This window comes from Cyprinodon tularosa, unplaced genomic scaffold (genome assembly GCF_016077235.1).
Source record: "Cyprinodon tularosa strain WSP-4 unplaced genomic scaffold, ASM1607723v1 ctg100, whole genome shotgun sequence".
In the NCBI taxonomy this organism is placed as follows: domain Eukaryota; kingdom Metazoa; phylum Chordata; class Actinopteri; order Cyprinodontiformes; family Cyprinodontidae; genus Cyprinodon; species Cyprinodon tularosa.
In genome coordinates, this window is record NW_024037783.1 from 1,529,529 (window position 1) to 1,550,708 (window position 21,180).

At 39.8% G+C, this 21,180-nt stretch overlaps 1 protein-coding gene across 11 annotated transcripts in view; it reads left to right on the top strand.

The window, feature by feature from the left end:
- Positions 1–21,180, top strand: part of nav2a (neuron navigator 2a) — a 244,695-nt gene that overhangs the window by 199,631 nt on the left and 23,884 nt on the right. For all 11 annotated transcript variants that reach the window (XM_038272842.1, XM_038272370.1, XM_038272440.1 and 8 more), the window contains 4 exons: positions 15,530–15,659; positions 17,165–17,480; positions 18,692–19,406; positions 20,503–20,722. In XM_038272842.1, the coding sequence (XP_038128770.1) occupies positions 15,530–15,659; positions 17,165–17,480; positions 18,692–19,406; positions 20,503–20,722 (1,381 nt within the window). The remainder of the gene's footprint in view (positions 1–15,529; positions 15,660–17,164; positions 17,481–18,691; positions 19,407–20,502; positions 20,723–21,180) is intronic.

Here is a 21,180-nt window from a genome sequence, read left to right on the forward strand (position 1 = left end):
GAAAAGTATGAACATGAAAAGTATGAGCATGTACAGCACTCAGTATTTAGTTGGGCCTCATTTGGCCTGTATTACTGCAGCAATGCGGCGTGGCATGGAGTCGATCAGTCTGTGGCACTGCTCAGGTGTTATGATAGCCCAGGTTGCTCTAATAGTGGCTTTTAGCTCTTCTGAATTGTTGGGTCTGGTGTATTGCATCTTCTTCTTCACAATACCCCATAGATTTTCTATGGGGTTAAGGTCAGGAGAGTTTGCTGGCCAATTAAGAACAGGGATACCATGGTCCTTCAACCAGGTACTGGTAGCTTTGGCACTGTGTGCAGGTGCCAAGTCCTGTTGGAAAATGAAATCTGCATCTCCAAAAAGTTGGTCAGCTGCAGGAAGCATGAAGTGCTCTAAAACTTCCTGGTATGTGGCTGCGTTGACCCTGGACCTCAGAAAACACAATGGACCAACACCAGCAGATGACATGGCACCCCAAACCATCACTGACTGTGGAAACTTTACACTGGACTTCAAGCAACGTGGATGAAGTGCCTCTCTTCTTTTCCTCCAGACTCTGGGACCTTAATTTCCAAAGGAAATGCAAAATTTACTTTCATCAGAGAACATGACTTTGGACCACTCACCAGCAGTCCAGTCCTGTTTCTCTTTAGCCCAGGCAAGACGCTTCTGACGCTGTCTGTGGTTCAAGAGTGGCTTGACACAAGGAATGCGACAGCAGAAACCCATGTCTTTCATACGTCTGTGTGTGGTGGTTCTTGAAGCACTCACTCCAGCTGCAGTCCACTCTTTGTGAATCTCCCCCACATTTTTGAAGGGGTTTTGTTTCACAATCCTCTCCAGGGTGCGGTTATCTCTCTTGCTTGTACACTTTTTTCGACCACATCTTTTCCTTCCCTTCGCCTCTCTATTAATGTGCTTGGACACTGAGCTCTGTGAACAGCCAGCCTCTTTAGCGATGACCTTTTGTGTCTTGCCCTCCTTGTGCAAGGTGTCGATGGTCGTCTTTTGGACAACTGTCAAGTCAGCAGTCTTCCCCATGATTGTGTAGCCTATAGAACTAGACTGAAAGACCATTTAAAGGCTTTTGCAGGTGGTTTGAGTTAATTAGCTGATTAGAGTGTGGCACCGGGGGCCATCAATTTTGAACCTTTTCACAATATTCTAATTTTCTGATATGATGAATTTGAGATTTTCATTTGTTGTCATTTGTAATCATCAAAATTAAACAAAATAAACATCTGAAATATATGAGTTTGTATGTAATGTATGAATATAATATACAAGTTTCACTTTTTAAATGGAATTACTGAAATCAATCTACTTTTTCATGATATTCTAATTTTATGACCAGCACCTGTATTTATTGATTCACCTCCCAAGACCCATTTGATACAAATTATTCCAAATTGTGGAGTTGGAGATTAATCTTCTGTTTTGTTGCGTTTCCAGTGTTTCTGTTCAATAATTGACAATGCAGTTATTTATTGATGCTGAATACAGGCATCTTTGTTCTCAAAGTATATATAAAGTTTATGTATAATTGTGTGGTGCCTAGAAAGCCTTTGTAATCTTTCAAACTTCTAAACTATTTACCAATTTCTGTTTACACATGTACAAAGAAATATGGCATTGGCAAACATAAAGCATGATGTCTGATACAACACTTGGTTGATATGAACCAGTTTCAGAGCCTCAAACTATATTAGGAGCAGAAATTGAGAAAACCCTTCTCAATAGCACTTGAAAATGTTGATTATCTTTCTTGATTTTAATGTATTTCCCACTTTTTTTCCTGTTCATTATTGGAAGGGAAATTTTAGATATTACCCTTCTAAACCTTTGTGATGAGCAAAGCTTTGTGTTGCTCTGCTCATGCATTTAGATTATTTCTTGATAATTACAAAAGAGAGAAGATTGACAAAGGTTCTGTTGCTTGTGTGGGACTTTTAGTCAGTGTTTGTAATTTTGGAGCAGCCTTTGTCCTGTCAGACAGTTGGAGAAGGATTTGGCTTGTTGACAGACAGAAATGAATGAAGGCTGAGCAGCACCCCACCATGTAGCTGAAGAAAGACAAGGGGGTTGGAAGACAGAAAGACGATGGGGGAGGGAGTGAAATGATATGAAGATGGACGGCCGAATGGATGGAGATGGCTCTAAATGAAAATTGGGTAAATTAAACCAGACAAAGGCCTGCTTTGGATGAAAACACACAGAGCGTGTGGTTGGGTTCTGCATTTTCTGATAAACTATCTTCAAATATGGCAAAAAGATAAAAAAAAAAAAGTCCTTTTGGGGGTTTTTATGTTTAATACTTGCACTGGCTAAAACGCTGTTAAAATTTTCAATTGCATCTTTAAACTGCATCTGTATCTGCTCCATGGACCATTAAGCTTAAATCCTCAGGTGTGGCTAATTTCCTGCCTTCAAGACTTTTGACCTTTTTTTGCCATTCACCCAGCACAGACACACACACAAACACGCGTTTGGCTCTTTTAGCCTTTTAACACAAGCTAACCTCCTTTACCTTTCATCTCTCTCTTCTCAACTCATTTCCTGTCCTCTTTCAAACAGAACTCAATTTCTTTCTACCATCTCGATTTTTTCCCTCTTTGTTGTTTTGATTAAAGAGTGTAAGGAGCAGTGGAAAACTAAACAGGGACAAATGATGAAAGTTGGAGGACTTCTTATGTTTTATTTCATGCCTCTCTGTGAGGCTTATAATTGAGAGAAACTGCTAATGTTTTTTCCCACCTCTTTGATGATGGTCTTGCAGGTTAATATGTTGTTAAGAAAGAGACAGCAGAAAAAGGAGAGGTTGGTCTCTGCTTAAGCCCCTGCAGGAATGTCTGAATAATCTGCTTACTGCTTCAAATTTTGGATTAATTAAAAGGTTTCAGGAAGCGATGGATGAAATATATTAGCATATTGAATCAAAAGTATTAGCACTGCAGGGTTAAAGAGGCTGGTAAGTTTTGTCTTGTAAAAGTTAATGGTTCAGCATAATGCAGGTGGAAAAATTAGCATGAGCAGTTTGTTATTTTTTCTATTTATTTATGAACGTCACACAAAAGTAAAGACATCTGTTCAATCTGTTCTGGATTTGAGTGTGACCTGGGCTTAGACCAAGACTTGTTTTTCAGTATTCTTTGGTTGTGCTGCAGCCAAGCCTCTCAGTAGAAGCAGGGGATACCAGAAGGTGTCGGGTGTGCACGTGGTGGTGCTGGGGTAAAAAAACGCTGTGACCCATGGACTCTGAGGTCATGGGCTTCAAAGGGCTGAGGTTCACATTTAAAAACCACTCAGAAAACCTTTAAAGCCGTCATGCCATTTTTTTTTTTTGGATCAAACCAGAACCTGGACTAATGAGCTTGGGGGGGTGCATCTGGAAAACACTGAGTGTAAAGCAAGTGCAAAACTGCAGCTGTGAAAGATGACTAATGTTTCAGTTGGCAATGCAAAATCTTGTCAGCTCTCCTTAAAGTATTATCTGGAAGCAAAAAGTGAGTCATGAAACAACGGGCCATTAATGTATGAGCCGAAGCAGAGACAATAGAGAATAGAAGCTGTTTGCTCGTGTGTGTGAGCTTTCTTATCCCTGTCATTAATCTCTGTGGTTGAGGAAAAGAGGAAGCAATCTGTAATAGTCTGTCCTTTGGTTTGAATCCTCTTTGTTAAAGAAGACAAAAGGAGAAGAGGTCTTTGTTGTCTGAAACTGCTGTAGAGGCACACAAACCCCCCCATCGCCACCACCAGCAGTTGTTTTTTTTAGATGAGGTGCTGTGTATCCTCTGTAGCACACTGGGACACAAATGTATAATTAAAATGTTAAGTTGACTTTAAATGTAAAATTAGAAAAAAGAAAATAAACTACTAGTCAGATTAACAGCTTCCATTCCATTTGTATTTTGTCCAAGTTAAGCTTGCAGCTTCAAAGGAAGTTTAGTGGATCTAAAAGGAGGTGAGTTTGTTTTCAATATTTCATCTTTTATTCATTGCCTGTCACATATAGTTTTATCAGGGGCACCAGTTTGCCAGTTTTCACTGTGGGTCTGTCCAAACATTCTGGTCCATCTGCAGAGACTTTTGCAGCATTATAAACCCAACAGCTACGTAAAAAAATTGTTGCAAATATGACCGTAAGAAGACAAAATACAAATAGGGATGTCTAGAAGTTGATGGTCAATTGTTACCTTCTACTTTTAGTTTTAAAACAGAGGACTTGACAGAAATCTAATGGTTCTTATTAGACTGAAAAGCACCAGATGCATATTTTTGCTGCTTGATGATTATTTAAGTAAAACTTATAAATAGGAGTAGATTTCTCGAAAATTTGTGTCGGAAAAATAAAGAGCAAATGTAACGGAGCTGGTATAAGTTAGAAACATCAGGTGATTGATTTATCAGTGTTATATTGCTGGATTACTATCGCCACCTGTCTATCCTAAAATACTTAGTTCATAAAAAGATTGATGAATGAACAAGAATTAGTTCTTAAGACCTAATTGCTTGGAGTAAAGTGACACAACACTGTTTCTATCTTCTTCTTTCTATCAAGTTTGTCTCCTCATTACCTCTGCAGTCATTTGACCTGGGTCTTGTTAAAGTTGTATTTTTTCTCTGTGAGGACAAACAAAATAGATGTTTGGTTAAACGTGATAAAATTTGCCCTGGTGCATTCATGTTAGACTTGGAAAATAATTCTGTTTCCCAATGTTGCAACTCGGATAAAAGACTGATGTGTTTTTGCTGTTTGTTCATTAAACTTTGCTATTATTTAAAGGGAAAAATTAGGAATTTCTGCTAGGATTTAGTTTAAACTACTATTGGTTTTCAATTTGAGACATTCTACAGAGACAGACGACTTGTCATGTGTAAAATCTCACACTGGAAAAACAATCTAGAAATAAGTAAAAATTTCTTAAATTAAGTGTATTTACCCTTAATTTGAGTAGGTAAATGAAATGATTTGCCAATGGAACAAGTATTTTTACTCTTAGAATAAGATATTTAGATAAAATGCACTTGAAATAAGACAATATAATTGCGTTTTCTTATTTTAAATGTAAATTGTCTTGTTCTATTGGCAAAATATCTCTTTAACCTTCTCAATTCAAGAACAAATGCACTTATTTTAAGAAGAAATGACTTTTATAGATTTAGATTTTTTCCAGTGCAGGTTTACAGGGAAGCTTGTAGTGAGGAAAAACATGGTAAAATGGCATAATTTGTTTTGGTCATTTGATTGTAGCAATGAAAAAAAAAATCTTAAAGGAAATTCTTGTTATAGTAATTTCTATAATAGTATTTATCCAGAAAAAGGCAAACATACTTTCTCCATTGACAAAAAAGAAGGAACACTTAGAGAATAACTAAGCTATTGTAGGATTAGGTGTTTGTTGGCCACTGCTGTGGTTTTATGGGCATTATGTGATTCATCTGAGAGTAAACACAGCACGATCGGCTTAATCCACCAACAGACACCTTCATTAGTGGTCGTTAGACCCTGATCCTGTCTGCCGTCGTGCTCGTTATCTTTTCACTGTAGCCATCATGCTTTTGCATTGCTTTGCCGTTTGAAATTTACTAAACAATAAAACAGTTTCCATCTTTGCTTAACTAAATTGTTGAGTTCCTAATCCTTTAAGTCTTTGCACAGAGCTGCGTTAGCACTGCATAGAAAGGCTCCTCGTTTATTATTCTACTAACGGCTCATAGTGTAAAGAAACAGTAACCCTCATTGACCTATACCTCAAAGCTATGTGACACACTGTATTACACAATTCAGTTTGTGCAATTCTATTTGGTTAACTTTTCACAGTCATAAAGCCCATTTGTTTTGCTATGAATCACTCTGTAATCTTTTGGCACTTGATAAGCTGCAGCTGATGTGTCTGTTTCCCAAACTAGGCTCCCAGCAATCCGCCTTGGCTGTTTTGTATGTGAAAGAACCCCTCACGGCTGTATTTCTCTTTAAAATCATTTCTCGTTATGAGTAATGATTATAAATCATCATAGGTGAAGTACAGCATGTCTGTAAATCAGTGTGCGTCGGACTGTTTTTTTGAAGCAGCTTTTTTTGTCCAGTTTCTCCCCTTGAGGACTTGAGTCCCACCTGCAGCAGTTCAGAGGTTGTTGGAAAGATATACAGATGGTCCAAGCCCCAGTGTGTTATCTCTCTTGTCTGGACTTGAACATTTTGCCTGTTGGCCTCAGGGAGACGAACAAAGTGCTTTTAACCTTATCAACTCCTCTGCTTCTCAAACACCTGCTCCTATGTGTTTGCGTCTAATTCTCTATCTGTCTGTTTCTCTGTAATCCCGCCTCCACCTGCTCCACTGCTCCAGCTATGTTAATGTTATGCTTTGCTTCAAGAGTGATAATTATTATTGTTGGATAATTTGCTCTCGCACCAGTCCTCATTCCCTTTCATAAGCCCAGAACTCCAGATCTTTGCTTTTGGATCCTTTTCATCCAGTGCTCTGTAACATAAACATGTTTAACATGAAACAACCAAATATTGTGACACATTCTTATTTAAAAGCTGCCCTGTCCAAGGAATGATGATTTTATCTTTGAAAGAGGAACAGTAAGAACATATAAGTGTAAGTTGCTCAAAGTTTCTCATGGCGTTCGCTGCTATTTCACTTGATACCACTATTGGCCAAAATCAAACTTTGGCAGTTTGGCACTAGCTGTTCCTTCAGCTTGGGAAGGTTCTGCAGAATTTCCCTCTTTTTTTCTGAACAGATTCAATCACAGTAGCCCCGCAATGTTTACACCTTCAATACTACATATGATCAGTCTGGCTCGCCAGGTTACCTCAGCTGATCCCTCTTAATAATGCGAAGAAGCATCTCCCTGCATGTCGGAGCACTTCTTATCTCTAAGACAGAATCAAACCCCTCCCAGCTAAGGAAGCTTATTTCTCTCATTGACATCTGGAACTTCTTACTTAATTTATTTGCCAGCTCTGAGTATAAATTACTATTTACAGTCGACACTTCTCTGTGTGTGCATGCAAAAATAAATGACTTTTTGGTCGGCAAATGAGAGCAGAAATCCAATCTTTCACCAAGCCTTTACTGCCCTTCAGATATTAGGTGCTGTAATAACCTCCCAGCTACAGCTATGCTGAAAGCTGCATTTCGCTGCATCCCAGCGCTGTTTGGATTTAAGTCCCGCTGGCTTGAAACTATGGAGCCCGCTGTGCAAGGCACTTAGACTGTGGATGTATGTTCCAATAATTTCAAACACCCACACGCCCCTCCTTTATGATATGCTTTGCAGCATTCACCATAGACAGCTATAATCTTAAATTAGTTGGATGCTTTATAATTAAAATAAGGAAGGAATAAGTGTGAGTTATGGTTAAAAACCTTTCTAAAAATAGAAATGTAAGTAGAACAGTGGGCTGTAAATCAGGAAAATTAAGTTATTTGCCTCCTGAACTTGCAATGTATTTTCTGGTTTATTTATTTTGACTATTTGGACTTTGTCAGCCCTTTTAAGACTCAAAGACCCTAGCTTAATATATGTAAAGCACATAGTATCAGCCACCAAGCCACAACTTTCTAAAGAAAAACAAAAAGGTGAAGAATCTTAACCCCTTGTTTCTGGTCTGTTTAGAATATGAATGACTAAAGCATTTTCTCTTATTTTGAGGGTTTTATTGCTATATAAAAGGTAGGTCTGACTGCTTCATACAGTATGTATGTTCATTAAACTTTATGAGAGGCAAAAATAGTTGCAACTATGCATTTTAAAACCGATTCATGTTTTAGACCAGAAAAGCTCTTCAGGGAAACAGTCTACAGTGCTTACTGACTTGAGACAGACTGCAGAACATTTTGTTTTGTCTCAAGACAGCATTTTTCACATGGGAAATATGGGGTAAAAAAACAAGTGGTTCACCACCAGCTGTAAGTCCTGAATATGTTGTTCTTTAAATGAGAGTGTCGTTTATCTGGAGACTCTTAAAGAGATTATTAAAAAAAAAAAAAAGATGTAACTGGCCTCCCAGGTGTCGATTTCTCTGAGCTCAGGAGAAAAAAACCAACAAAACATTTACAGCCTTGCTGTAGCACTGAGGTGGAAATGGGTTTCATGGTTTGCCGACAGTCTTTATATAGGGCATCTGCACCCCTGGTAGAAATTCCTTGTTTGTCCCAGAGCTCTTTTCATTGAGTTGGATGCAGCATAGAGGGCTGCATGTCTGTGAAAGAGCAAAGTACATCACATGTGTTCAGAATTTCGTGTTTTCTCTGTAGTTCGGGGTAAGTCAGACACATCTATAGGAGTTATGTGTTTACACTTTAAACCCCCAAACCTAAAAAGAAAGCAAATATTCAGAAGTACATGGAGTACTGGAGGAGAGGCAGTCACATGGATCAGAAAGGTGTGATAGCATGGACAGGAGACTTTTGGATCATACAACCAGACCGAGCAGAAGAAGCAGGAAGATGACCTTTCCTCGTCATGCTGTCTTGTCCACTCCCAGCTTTCCCTGTCAGAGCAGAGACAGCTGTGTCATTTTCACACCGCAGGACTCCTGGGATCCTGCCTGGAATGTCCCAGCATCCACTTTTTTCCTTCCTCTTTTTCAGTTAGACCATGCAATTCAAAAAGTGTTTCTCCTTTTTCAAACCTGGACAACAAAAACTACTTATTTGTGAAATGCCACGGTCATCAGAGGGATCTTCTGTATTACAAAAAAAGGAACTTTTTAGCTCCGTCCACACGAAGCCAAACCCTGGCCTAAACGCACAAATTTTTCACCAAACCAGCCTCTCATCCACACGAAGCCGGCGTTTCAGGGGTCTGTAAACGATCTTTTTTTTATTCAGCCTTCAGAGTGGGAAGATTTTGAAACGCCGTTTTCGCGTTTCCATCTTTAAGCTCTAACCGCATTTTTTTTTTACACGCATGCGTCATAGCGTCGCTTCTAAACACGCCTGCGCGACACAGTATCACAACAACAATGGCGCCGTACTGTGTTGAAAGGTTGCTGCTCATGCTACTCACCCTGCTGTCGGGCTTACAACAGAATCTTCTTCTTCTGGAATATCCCCAGGAAGAACAGAGCAATATCGACGACATAGTTCAGCACCTGAATTTGACTGAACCACGAAAATGGACCCGCAGGGCAACCATGTATAAATATTAGTGCGCATGCCCAACATTTCGTCGCCTATTTTTGCTTTGGCACGACAGCGCCACTTACAGGCCTTGCATACATTTTGAAGCGTTTTCATGCATTCGTGTGGACGATCACATTTATTTTACGTCTCCGTCTTTACGACAAACGTTCTGGAAAATATTAGCGTTTCGTGTTCGTTTTGACTTTGTGTGGACGGGGCCTTAAGCAATGCCTCAATCATGCTATTAAATTGTTACTGTTATACTGTACCATCGTCATGGTTATTGTTATTTTAATACAATAAAACATAAAAATAGATAGGTATAGTGAGAAAGACGTGGACTACACATTGTCCTCACAGTTTTCTGCCTTTGTAACATTTCTGTAAACATTAGAAATCCCAGTCTAAGAACTTTGATCATGTCTGGGCTTGAAGGATTCAGCTTTTGTATTTAACAGCATAGATTTGGCTAATTCCGGATATCCCACCACTAAAAATAGAGTGGTGTTCTTGTCATTGTTTTGTGTGCTTTTCGTGATGTTAAAAGTTCAATGTGGAGTCTACATACTGGCCCTTCTTCTGTTTGTTTACCTAAAACACACCTTACAGCTTTGGGGAGATGTTATCTATTTCCTCCAATGAGATACTGTCTGAGAGTCTTCCTCTCCCTCCATCTTCTGTCTGTCGGCTTCTGACAAACAGAGATTTGGGGGTTATGTGATACGGCTGCATGGTGAGGAGACCAGTAGTTTCCTCTCAAATGCAGGAAATCCCCTTACTTCTGCCCGGCTGCTCTGTTGTAGCTGCATGTCTGTGTGTACATTTCTGCGGCACTTACCCTTTGTGCTTTTGCCAGAGTTGATTGGGTTGTTAGTGCATTGAACTGACCAACAGACCAATCGTCCAACTGACCACAGTCCCAGGAGCCTCATATAGGAAAAGTTCAAACAAACATTGCCTTTTTCTCAGGACGCTCACAGACACCATTATTGGCTTTCCGCTTTGGGAGGCTTTTTTCATCACCACCAACCCCCATCTCTCCAACTACACTGTGTTTTAAGGAAATTTGGCCCCTGAACCCTGATCCCCTTGGGAGAGCAGAAAACCTAATCTAATGAGACCCGGAAAGAGTTCAGGTTCCAGTTTGGAAGGTCTTGATTTGGGACATATTTCTGTCTTTGTTACTGTCCGTTTTCAGACTGATCTGTGAGCCTTTTAGCCTGTTTAGTAAATGATATAGTAAAGGCTTCTTTCATTCTGATGAATAATGGACACCTTGTCAGGGATGCGCAATGAATCCAACTTTTTTACCCTTTTTAGCATCATCCTCTGGTTATAAAATAAACAAGAAAATCCGATGAATTTGTTACCTACCACTTCTAAAATGACTTTCACATTAAAAAAAGGAATCAATTTCTAAAAACGCTGATCAATGAATTAGGCGTTTCACAAAGGTACGATGTATAATAAATAATCTATAAATAACATATATAATCGTTTGAGAAAAAAAAACACATCATTATATCACCACCAGTTTGAATGACTGATACAAAATAGGATCACTGGTACTTTCAAAATGATTGAACTAACTTCTAACGCTACCATCTGGATGTTGAAGCTAAAATTGAGACTCGCTAGATTAGGCAACAGTCTCTTACCCTCCAGTTTAGCTGATCTGTAGTAATAATTATAGTTTTATTGACAAACACTTTTATCATTCAATGTAACTTTACAAATTAAACTAAAACAAGTCCTCAACAATCACAGAAATAAAAATCATCATGTGGTTCTTTTCCCACCCTTGGCATACCACTATAAACTTCAGCAAGTTTCTCTTCACTACACCTGGATGTATGACCTCATTGAGCTGCTGCCATGTGATATGCCAATTGTAGGTATTACTAAACTGCAAAATTGTAAAACACCAATGGAAAAAGTGGATTTTATAGAGATTAAGTGCAGTTCTCACTTTATTTAGCTCTAAAAGGCAACTACACTTTGCCTTCAAACTCTGTATGTCATTATTATTAATAACAATAATCCGAGGAAGATTCTTATGATTGATTGATTGATTTATTGACTTTATTGATCTCACAGTGAAGAAATTTACTTGTTACTTAAAATACTTAAAATAAAAATTAAGAGACCTACCTTTCAACAACCCAGAAGCCTTTATATGGTTTGGTTTGGTTATGATCCATTAGATATTGAACTCCACTTTTTGCGCTTGGCAGCGCTACTCTCTCGGGGCAACCTGTGGTTAATCTCTCCATCCCCTGTGATTGGTCGTAAAGGGCTCCGCGGTTGGTAACAGGCGGGTTGCTTTGCCAGCAAGAGGCTGAGGGCTGGGCCCTGCTGTTTGGCCTGATCTCTAATTTGATGCTGGCCTGTCAGTTGTTCAGGGTGGATCTGTCTGGGAAATTGCAGTCTTGCACACACAGACACCCAGTCTACATAAACCAGAGCTGGGAAGCACACAGCAGAGCATGTGGGGGATGAGGTTTGTCATTTTGTCTCAATCTGTCCGCGATCGTGTGGCTTTGACTTGTGCAGCCTGTTTGATACTTCTTAGGCTCAAGTGGCTTATTTAGGGCTCAGGGTGTGTTTGTGTAAGTTTCACTAAGGAGCATTAGTAGTGCTGCTGCAGCAGGGAAGTGGTTAACAGTCTCCAGAGAGGCTCAGGTTACCATCAGCAGGGCAGGTCCTCAGCTCTGCTCCTTTCAGTGTGGTGTTCAGTGTAGACAGATACAAACAGTGCCCGGGGGATGAAGTACTGGTGCAGCAACTGACAAAGAAGCCTGATCAGGGATCTCCGTCAGGGACGAGAGAGGGAGCACGAGACACTGGGGGAGTTTAGAGTGAGAGAGACTGGGAGGAGAGATTTATTCCTGTGAAGCCTTTCAGCAGCATGGAGCCATGAAGCTCTCTGTACATCTTGGCATTTACGCTCCGCGACCTGGTTCCCACAGCAACACAGGCATCCTGAATGGGTAGGTACAATGAGTGTAATTGTGCAAGTAGCCAAAAGAAAATACATTTTGTGGTTTCTTTCATTTCCCAACTGATCTTTGGATTTTTTTTGTTTAGTTTGAAATATTGAATCACCCTAGAAAACTCTTATTCTAATACTAAGCTGTTGATATTTATTTTCTTTGTGTGTGGGACAACCCCCTGTGGCTCTGTGGATGAGTTGAAAAAGTTCAGGTTGCTCTGTTTCCTTTCATCCTTCAGCTCTTTTCTGTCTGTTTTAATCTAAGTTTGATTTATTCCTCTGGAGCATACAGGAGGAAGTTGGGTCATCTCTCAAAGCATCAGATGCGTTTGGTCTGATGTTTGTCAGGAACCAACCGGCTGATTAGGTTTTGGTGGTTTTCTGAAACTGGGAATTTTGCCATTGAAAATGTCTGTTTTTGTTTAGTTTCTTTGTTTGAAGCCATAATTACAATGTGAGCTTGCTCCTTGGTGGGAAAATTCTGGGCGTGCAAGTTGACTACTGAGCAACACTGCTTTGGTTTTGTATATACCAAAGCAGTGTATGTTTTACCTTTGTACATAGATGGAACCAGAGGGATGGTTGATTCAAAACAAGAGGATATTAGTATGGGAGTACTGAGAAATAAAGTCAGTGAGCACTTCAAGCCATCATAACTCATTTTACACTGCTGGTCTCATGCTTTTCAAATTTCTCTGAAATTTATTTAAAAAAAATAAATAAATAAGGGCACAAATAATGAATATATAGGATTGACCAGGGCATTGCCTTATCAACGATTCTGTCGTCATATAAAATAATGCAGCCCAATTATGCTTCCTAAATACTTGGTTGGTTTGTTACTCAAGATATCAGCAGGTCTACAGTCCTATCTGACACCCAGACACTGACTAAAGACGTCACCCTGTACCATCAGCTATACATGCAAAGAACTATTTGACACCTAAACCAGTTTGTTCCCAAATTGCAAGCTTATTACCACACCTTTTCTAACAAAAAATTGACACATAGTGACTATATTGGGATTTGCATAAAACTCAAACATCTCTCCTAAAATACAAACAATTAATGACAATAATCATTACCAATTAAAATTAGATTCATAATGGTCCTACATTGACAAAATTGTTTAGGAGATTTTCTAAATAATTTTTGAAGTTTCATTGCTGTTTCACACCATCGGTGACATTTAACCCTGCTTTTTACATGCCTGTTACGTTTATTTGGCTCCTTCCAGTTATTTATGTAGCTTTTTTTTTGTAGAGATGCCTCCGTCAAATTGATTCAAAGTTTTCTATCTAAGGAAAACCAGTTGATTGCATTGACTCATTGACTCAAATACAATCCCTCACATTAAGCATGCTTGTAGCGACAGTGGAGAGGAAAAACTCCCTTTTTACAGGAGGAAACCTCCAGCAGAACCAGGCTCAGTGTGAGCGGCCATCTGCCGAGGCCGACTGGGGCTCAAGGAAACAGAAGCAGAGATACAAAAAGCAACTGTAAAAGGCGGCCCAGTCCAGGAAACACACAGGCAGGCAAACGAGCCCAGAGCCAACCACCACACCAGAGGACGAAGAGAGCAAATCTAGCCACCCACAGCCAGAGAAACAGGACCACACTGAAAAACAGGCCGATCTCGAACATCTATAAACAAAGGTGTTGATGGCAGCAGCACAGCTGATATTCCTCTCCAGGATGGTGTCGCAGCCAAACAGGAACAGACGAGGCAAAGCTACAATGAGAAAAAGCAGAGAGAGCAGAAGGTTAGAGATTAAACTACGGTAACAGATTCTGCAGGGTGGGGAGAATAGGGAATTATATCAACACATCTTTGCAAGCTTATTTATTCTTAAATGATTAGATAACATTTTGAATAACAGAAAAGAATGGTTGAAGTAATACATTTAAAGAATCGACTATTTCAGGAAATGTTACTCCTATCTGCTTCTGGATCTTGGTTAGCAAGATCTGTGTCAGATGTGAACAAAAAGAACAGTAAGGGTCAATTCAAGAAGACAAATACCTTATTGACAAGCAGAGTAGAAATATATTGCAAAGTTAACACAATACGCTACCAGATGTTGCATGCAAGTTTTTTATGATCGTGGTTTGACACATATTGCTTAATAATGATTAGTAGACAACCTTTGTGAAAGAATCAGAAAATGTATTTCTATCCCCAACCTTTTTTAAATCTGATTTAACTTAAAATTGTATACAACTTTAAATTCATTTGTCATGCATTTAAAACTGAAAGAAAGCATTTTGATGTATTCAGTGAAAAAGAGAGGAAAATCTTCTTTTTGTGTTTTACCTCAGAAAAAAAAAGTGCCATCGAAGTGACAATGTAACTAATTTAAAGCCCGTTTGGATCTGAAAAATTCATCTTACTCAGGATGTTTAGACTTTTCAAAATATTGTGTGCTCTTTTTCCATTTTATAAGTTATTCATTCATTCATCCTAATTTTATAAAATTTAGGCACATGGTTTAGGCTACTCGAATCAGCTGGATGGGAATACAACTATACATTTACGACTGTTGTTTAAAAAGGAAGCTTTATGCAAGGCATTGAATAAAATTTGAAATACATTCAGTTTTTCATCTATCAAGAAAGAGTGTACTGTTTGTTTATGTTTTAGAGCAGCCAGCCCTGCACTGGCTGTCCTCATCAGCCTCCCTCTGCTCCTTTCAGAGCAATGTTTGCCAACCGGCTGGGCTTCCTGTCCCCCAAAGACCCCAAGCGGATACAAGCACAGACACACACAAACGCACCAGCACACACAGACATATTTACAGATATCCTTAACTCTTGGCACATTTGCTCTGTTCATATGGGTCTATTTGAAAAGCCCAGACACACAAGCACACCATGATGTCACCCCTCAAATGAGCCTTTGTTCAGTTGATAGACAGCCCCATTCAGACATGTCTGTGGGCCTGTGTGTGTGTGTATCCAAGTTGAAATCAGTTTAATAGAGAATAAAAGAAGAATCAGCGGGCAGTCACCAGATTCTCCTTTTATGTCTGTTTTTTCTTTGTTTAAATTAACTGTTTTATTTTTCCTGTTTATTGAAAGTCAAACTTTTTTAATTATATCAATTCAGAAACATTCAAACTTGATGATTTGAAAATAATGATATACTTGTTATGTGTGTGTCTAAAGCTATCAATTAAAATTGTGAAAGAATATTTGAAATCTTCAAAACTCATATTTATTTCTGCTGAATAAGCCAATGATAAACAGGATAATGTTCTGTTTTTTCTCTTTGTTCTTCAGTTTTATGATTGTTCTCAATAAATATTCACATTGTCTAAAGTTTCCATCTTTTCTCAAAGCATATTGTTTGCATGGACTAATGAGAGTCTCATTCCTCTTCTCTATCTGCCTGTAGCTGGGATGACAGCAGCTCAGTAAGCAGTGGCATCAGTGACAACATCGACACAGATGACATCAACACCAGTTCCTCCATCTCCTCCTATGCCAACACACCTGCAGCACAGCGCAAAGGCCTCAACACACAGGTAGGTCAACCAAAAAAACAAAACACAATTTTATGCAAAAAGTCCCTCTGTGCATCCGACAGTCAAATCTAACTGCATAGGACGGTTCCCTTATTTAGGCCAGCAAATAAGATGAATACAGAATCAAACTGGTTAATTATTTGTTTTAAATGTTTCAAATAACTGAAGCTTAAGTTTTAAAGGTGTTAATTGGACACTTGTATATAATTAGTTTAATTAAGTTTTGGTTCTACAGCTTGAAAAAAGTAGAGCAATTCTCCAACGTAAGGAATTAAGAAGTAAATTACTGTATTGATAGATGAAAGTGTGTTTTCTGTGCCCCTTATAAATATGTATCTAGCAGAGTGGCACTCTATCAGCTTTCATTGGTCTACATTATTAACTCTTATAATCAAAAATGACCAAACATCAGTGACATCAGAAAAATATTCAGATAGTGCTCAAAATGAATTTGCTGTTACTGGCTGAATTTCGTAACAGTAAACAGGCAGCTTTGTACACATTCCTAAGCCTTGCTAAGTAGTGTATTTTGGGGGAATGGGAGTAATGTCAAAAATTACAGAGATAAATTGGTCTAAAGATTGAGTCTTGTGTAAGTTGTAATAGAACTTGAAGATGAACTCAGAAGCCATGCCAGTCAATGCTTTGTCTTTTGTTTGCTTTGGGGTGGGGAAACTCTCTCTTAAATATATGTAAACATGTTTTAAGCCTGTTTGTCAGTCTTTGATATTTATTGCAGCTTGTAATCGGGTCATAAAAATGTCAGCGGGTTCTTGTTTATATTGTACACAGTCTATGATGACTGATCTGAAGCCATCCAGTGTATTCTGACCTTCATTATTACCGCATAGGTCATGATGGTGATTGAAAAATAAATGAAAGTACAAAGAGTGTCTTTCTCTCAGTGCAGCTGCATGATAGACTGCAGGTAACCAAGTCTGCTTTGTCTGTCCTCAGGCGAGTCCACATTGGATGGACTCTGTTTTTTTTTTTTAAATCTCAAAGCAGATCAGCTTCCAGCTTTTTAAAAGTGTTGCCAGGACAACTGCAGCGCAGCCATTGCAACACCTTCAGCTATTTATCTGTTTGTTTTTACAGTTGGAAAGATGCAGCACCAGCTGCTTTAAGCCAATCTGTAAATGGGTATTTGGTTAACTCCTTTATACAAATTCAGAAGGAAAGTTTTCATGGCAAACTGTAATCCTTCAACAGTGTATTAGCTGGCCTTTAATGGTAACTTTTTTTTTTGATAAGGTTATTATCAGTGCAGTAATCAGTATTCAATAATCTGAAGATCTGCTTTTTGTCAGACTTGACTCCAGTCTTGCCCTGACATGAAATTGTAGTCCTCATATTTCAGATTACCAGAACTTTTAGTGCTCAAGCCCCAATGAGATCAGACGTTCTAAAATCCTGCTGGTTAGATTAATCATTACAGTGGCTGTAGGTATTAAACTGATAACGTCTTAGAGCCTCTTGACTAAATTAGCTGTGTGTGTTTCCAGCCTGTGACGGATGCAGAGAAGCACTCTGCCTCCACAGCAGTCCACCAAGTTTGGGCAGGAGACGAGGGGAAGAGGCCCGAGGGGGGGCCAGATACGGGGGTCAGGATGGACACGGGTTCCAAGTGGAGTCGAAGAAACTGTGACGTCTCTGATGAGTCTGACAAGGGCTGCTCAGGAAGAAAGACGCCCTCTGTGTCCAACACTGGTTCCTGGAGACGAGGCATGAGCGCTCAGGTGGGGGTAACGTCACCCCGGACAAAAAGCACCAGCAGCACAGGCTCCACGGCTTCAGTCAGCCTGAAAAACCATAGCTCAGGTAACACACACATCAGTCATTCCATACAGAAAGATTTAAGGTGATAAATTATACATTGTGTTTTGAAATTGTAGACAAGTTTTAATCTGTGGTATTTGATGCAGTTTGCAGTAAACCCCCATGTTTCCTGTTATGTTATCATACAGGTCTTTTGCCACACCTAATGTTTTGTATATTAGCCAAAAAGATTTACTTTTTATCTGACCAGAGCACCGTTTTCCACATGGCTTCTGGCAAACTCCACAAGCCATGTGGAATAACAGCTTATTTCTCACTACTCTTCCATAAAGGTCTGATTTCAGATTGCATAAGTATTAGTTTTGTCAATTTATCCTTTTTTCCAGATTTCCTTTCAGAGTTGGGGGATCTTGGCTTCTTCTGATGTTGAACATTTTACATGGGTGCAGGGGTGGACCTAGAAGGGGGCGCAGGGGTGGCCATGGCCACCCATAGTAAATCTGTGGCTATCCCAACCAGGCGATTTGTTGTTCCCATTGAAACATACTTAAGAACCTACAGAGCAAGCAGTTCACCTCCAAAACAGAGGGTGGCAGCAGTGATACTCTCAGGGGGAATGTTCCAACTAACTTGATTATTCAGTTTTTCAGACCACAGGATGACAGTTATTTTTAGATATTCACATAAACATACCAAAGTATATTAAATAATAAATAATAATATATTAAATAATACATAAGCAGAATTTACGCTCTTTTCACAACTAGGTTTTCTGCTTTATGGGGAAAAGGGAATGTTTTGTGTCTCTGCTGTCACAAACTAGTATTCTATAAAATTAGCCATGAAAAATCACTGCTCAACCAATTTAATGTATAAATTATGCAAAACCCTAACTAATTTAGACAACATACATGTATAAATCTGTGTATAGATTTAGTAGCGAGGATTTAATGAATATCTAGTCTGTCTTGATGAATTCTTTTGGTAAATAGGTATGTTTGATTGTTTATTTCCCTGTTGGTAATCTGTGATTAGTGTAGACTGACCCTAAACTGTTTTTTTTTTCGTTTCGGCCAGCCCTCAGTGCATGTTGGTCCTTGCCTGGCCACTCCTATGGGTGCTGTGTCTGACACTTAGTGGTTGCAATGTAATTAAATGTGAAAACGTTTTGGTAGTACGAGAGCTGCTGTAATGATATCTAGATGCTTGTGTCCGTTTCATCAACTCTGTGAAACTCCCTATGTTTCTTGCAGCAAAAACTGATGATGTAAAGGTGTCAGAGAAAGGACGACTCTCCCCTCGCTCTAATGGCCTCCAGCACTCGCCCTCAGATGCGGGACGCAGCAGTGGCGACGAGGCCAAAAAGCATTCGGTTCCCACCAGCCGCACAACGACCTCGAACCCTCTCACTCACACCATCTCAGACCCGCAATCCCACACGCACATGCTGTCAACCCGCACCCCCACCAGCACCTTCGGGTTCAAGAAGCAAGGTACCGGCATGGTAACCATGGTTACAGCAAGCGGTGCCACCATCACCAGTGGGTCAGCCACTTTGGGGAAGATGCCCAAATCCGGGGCACGCTCTTTGTCAGGTGGCTTAAAATCCGGTGGCCCGGATGGAGGCTCAGCATTGAGTCACCATGACGACGGGTTCCTCCCAATGAGCGCCCGCTCAACCCTGCAGTACCGCAGCCTGCCTAGACCCAGTCGTTCGGGAGCAGCCGCCCGAAACGGCAATCGGTCGTCCACTAGCAGCATCGAGGCAGCCGTGCTCTCCGTTACCTCTCACGGGAAGAACTCTTTTAGCATTAGCAAGCCCAACAGCTCAATGGGCCTGCTGGCAAATCAGACCGACCGGGAGAAGGGCGTCTCTGATGTCGACAACCTGAGAAGCGGAGGTGGGATGCAGAGCGGAGGAGGAGCAGTGACGGGAAGACAGCAGGTTTCCTCACCTACACTGCGCAGGTGAACATGCACACCCCTCCTCAGACACACTGACAGCTCACCGATGAGCCACTCTAAGCCCTCTTGTATGGGCTTGACTTCACCCCCATGATACACTCACAGAAAGACTTAATCATGCAGTCACAGTACATGGTGAAGTAAGGGATCACACGTGTGGGCCTGTTTTACACACACACACACACACAGTATCTGAGGTTAAATGAGGGCATTGTGAATTGAGGCCTTGAGCTGAGCTGATCAGCTGCCAAGCCTCCGCATTGGTGGTGTGGTTGGAGGGGGTAACAGGAGGGTGTGGTGCTCTGTAATGGAAGCTGAGTCTTACCTCAGCACTCTGCCCTCATTAATGTAAGGGAGTGATAACTCTTCAAAGAAAACCTCATGCTGTTATCCCCCACTGCAGCTTCAATCATCACGGCCCGCCGATTAACTGTAACCCAGGAACAAGGAGAGAGTTGTGGGTCTTTTCCTATGTTGGCCTTTTGTCAGATTTAAGCACCATTTCCTCTGTTACTCATTATAGGATTATAAAAAGCTTATTTTTTAGATAAAATTAGAAACTCAAAGCACCTTTTCCCTGTCCTGGCATCGCTCCCTCATGGCTCTTCTCAAGACTGCTAAGCAGGATGAAGAAAGCCTTGAAACGTATCCAGTAAAAGCACAGAACACAGACATTGTAGCTTATTAATGGTAGATCACACTGTCACATCTAGCATCTGAACTGCTTAACGATACTTTTAGGTTTAAAAGTAGACAGATGTATAATTTAAGGATTGTTTGGTTCACTATCAATATGTAGTTTTACTTATAATGGGTTTAAATACAGTTTTTAAAGTATAAGATGTAAATACTGTGATTAAATGCCCTGTTTATCATAAAATTGTAATATTGTTAATAATAGGTTTACTACGTCTTCTGAATACTCCCATTTGTTTTTGACTGCTTTATTTAAGAAAAGTTGAGTTTTTCTTTTATTTGCTTTGTTTTTTACTGAGAACAAACCTTTTTAAGTGTTTATATGTTCTAACCTTAGTTTTCTCACAATCCTTTAACAACACTTACCTTTTTGTTTTCTTTTATATCTATTATATAACTTTAGGTTATTTGGTGGTAAGGCCAGTAAACAAGCCCCAGTCACCACTGCTGAAAACCTGAAGAATTCCACCGTCATCTCCAATCCCCATGCCACCATGAACCATGTTCCTACAGTGCTAGAGTCCCCTGATGGAGTGCTGGGAGGTGGGGACAGTGAGTCAGGTAGCCCCCTGTGCGGAGGCAGAGCTCTGGGTTCAGGAACAGGGACTCTGGGCAGCGAGCAGGTGAGCCACTCTTATGGTCAACCAGAGCAAATCCTTTAAAATTAATGAAATCCCACTTTAAGATATCTTTGTAAATTGTTCATTGATTGAAAATATTGAATAAATTATTCATGTTTTTCTTGGGTAGAAGTATGACGTAACATTTATTGTTGGCAGATATCTTAATCTTTATTAAGTCTTAATTGAATTAATATTGTATCAATTTCAGTCTCATGTTAATATCCATAGTCAAAACTTCTTGGAACACTTAATACCTCAGACATTTAATTTAAAGACAGCTACCCACCTAGTCAGAGGTCTAAAAGTTTAGACGTTATTGTTTCCTTTGTTCATACAAGAATAAACTCTAACAGTGTTAAATGTGGGAGTGTGTTTAAAGAGCTACTTACAGGAATTTGTCAGGGATGCCAGGATTATTCTGTTCACACCTTTCTAATACCACAAACACGTTGACTTCT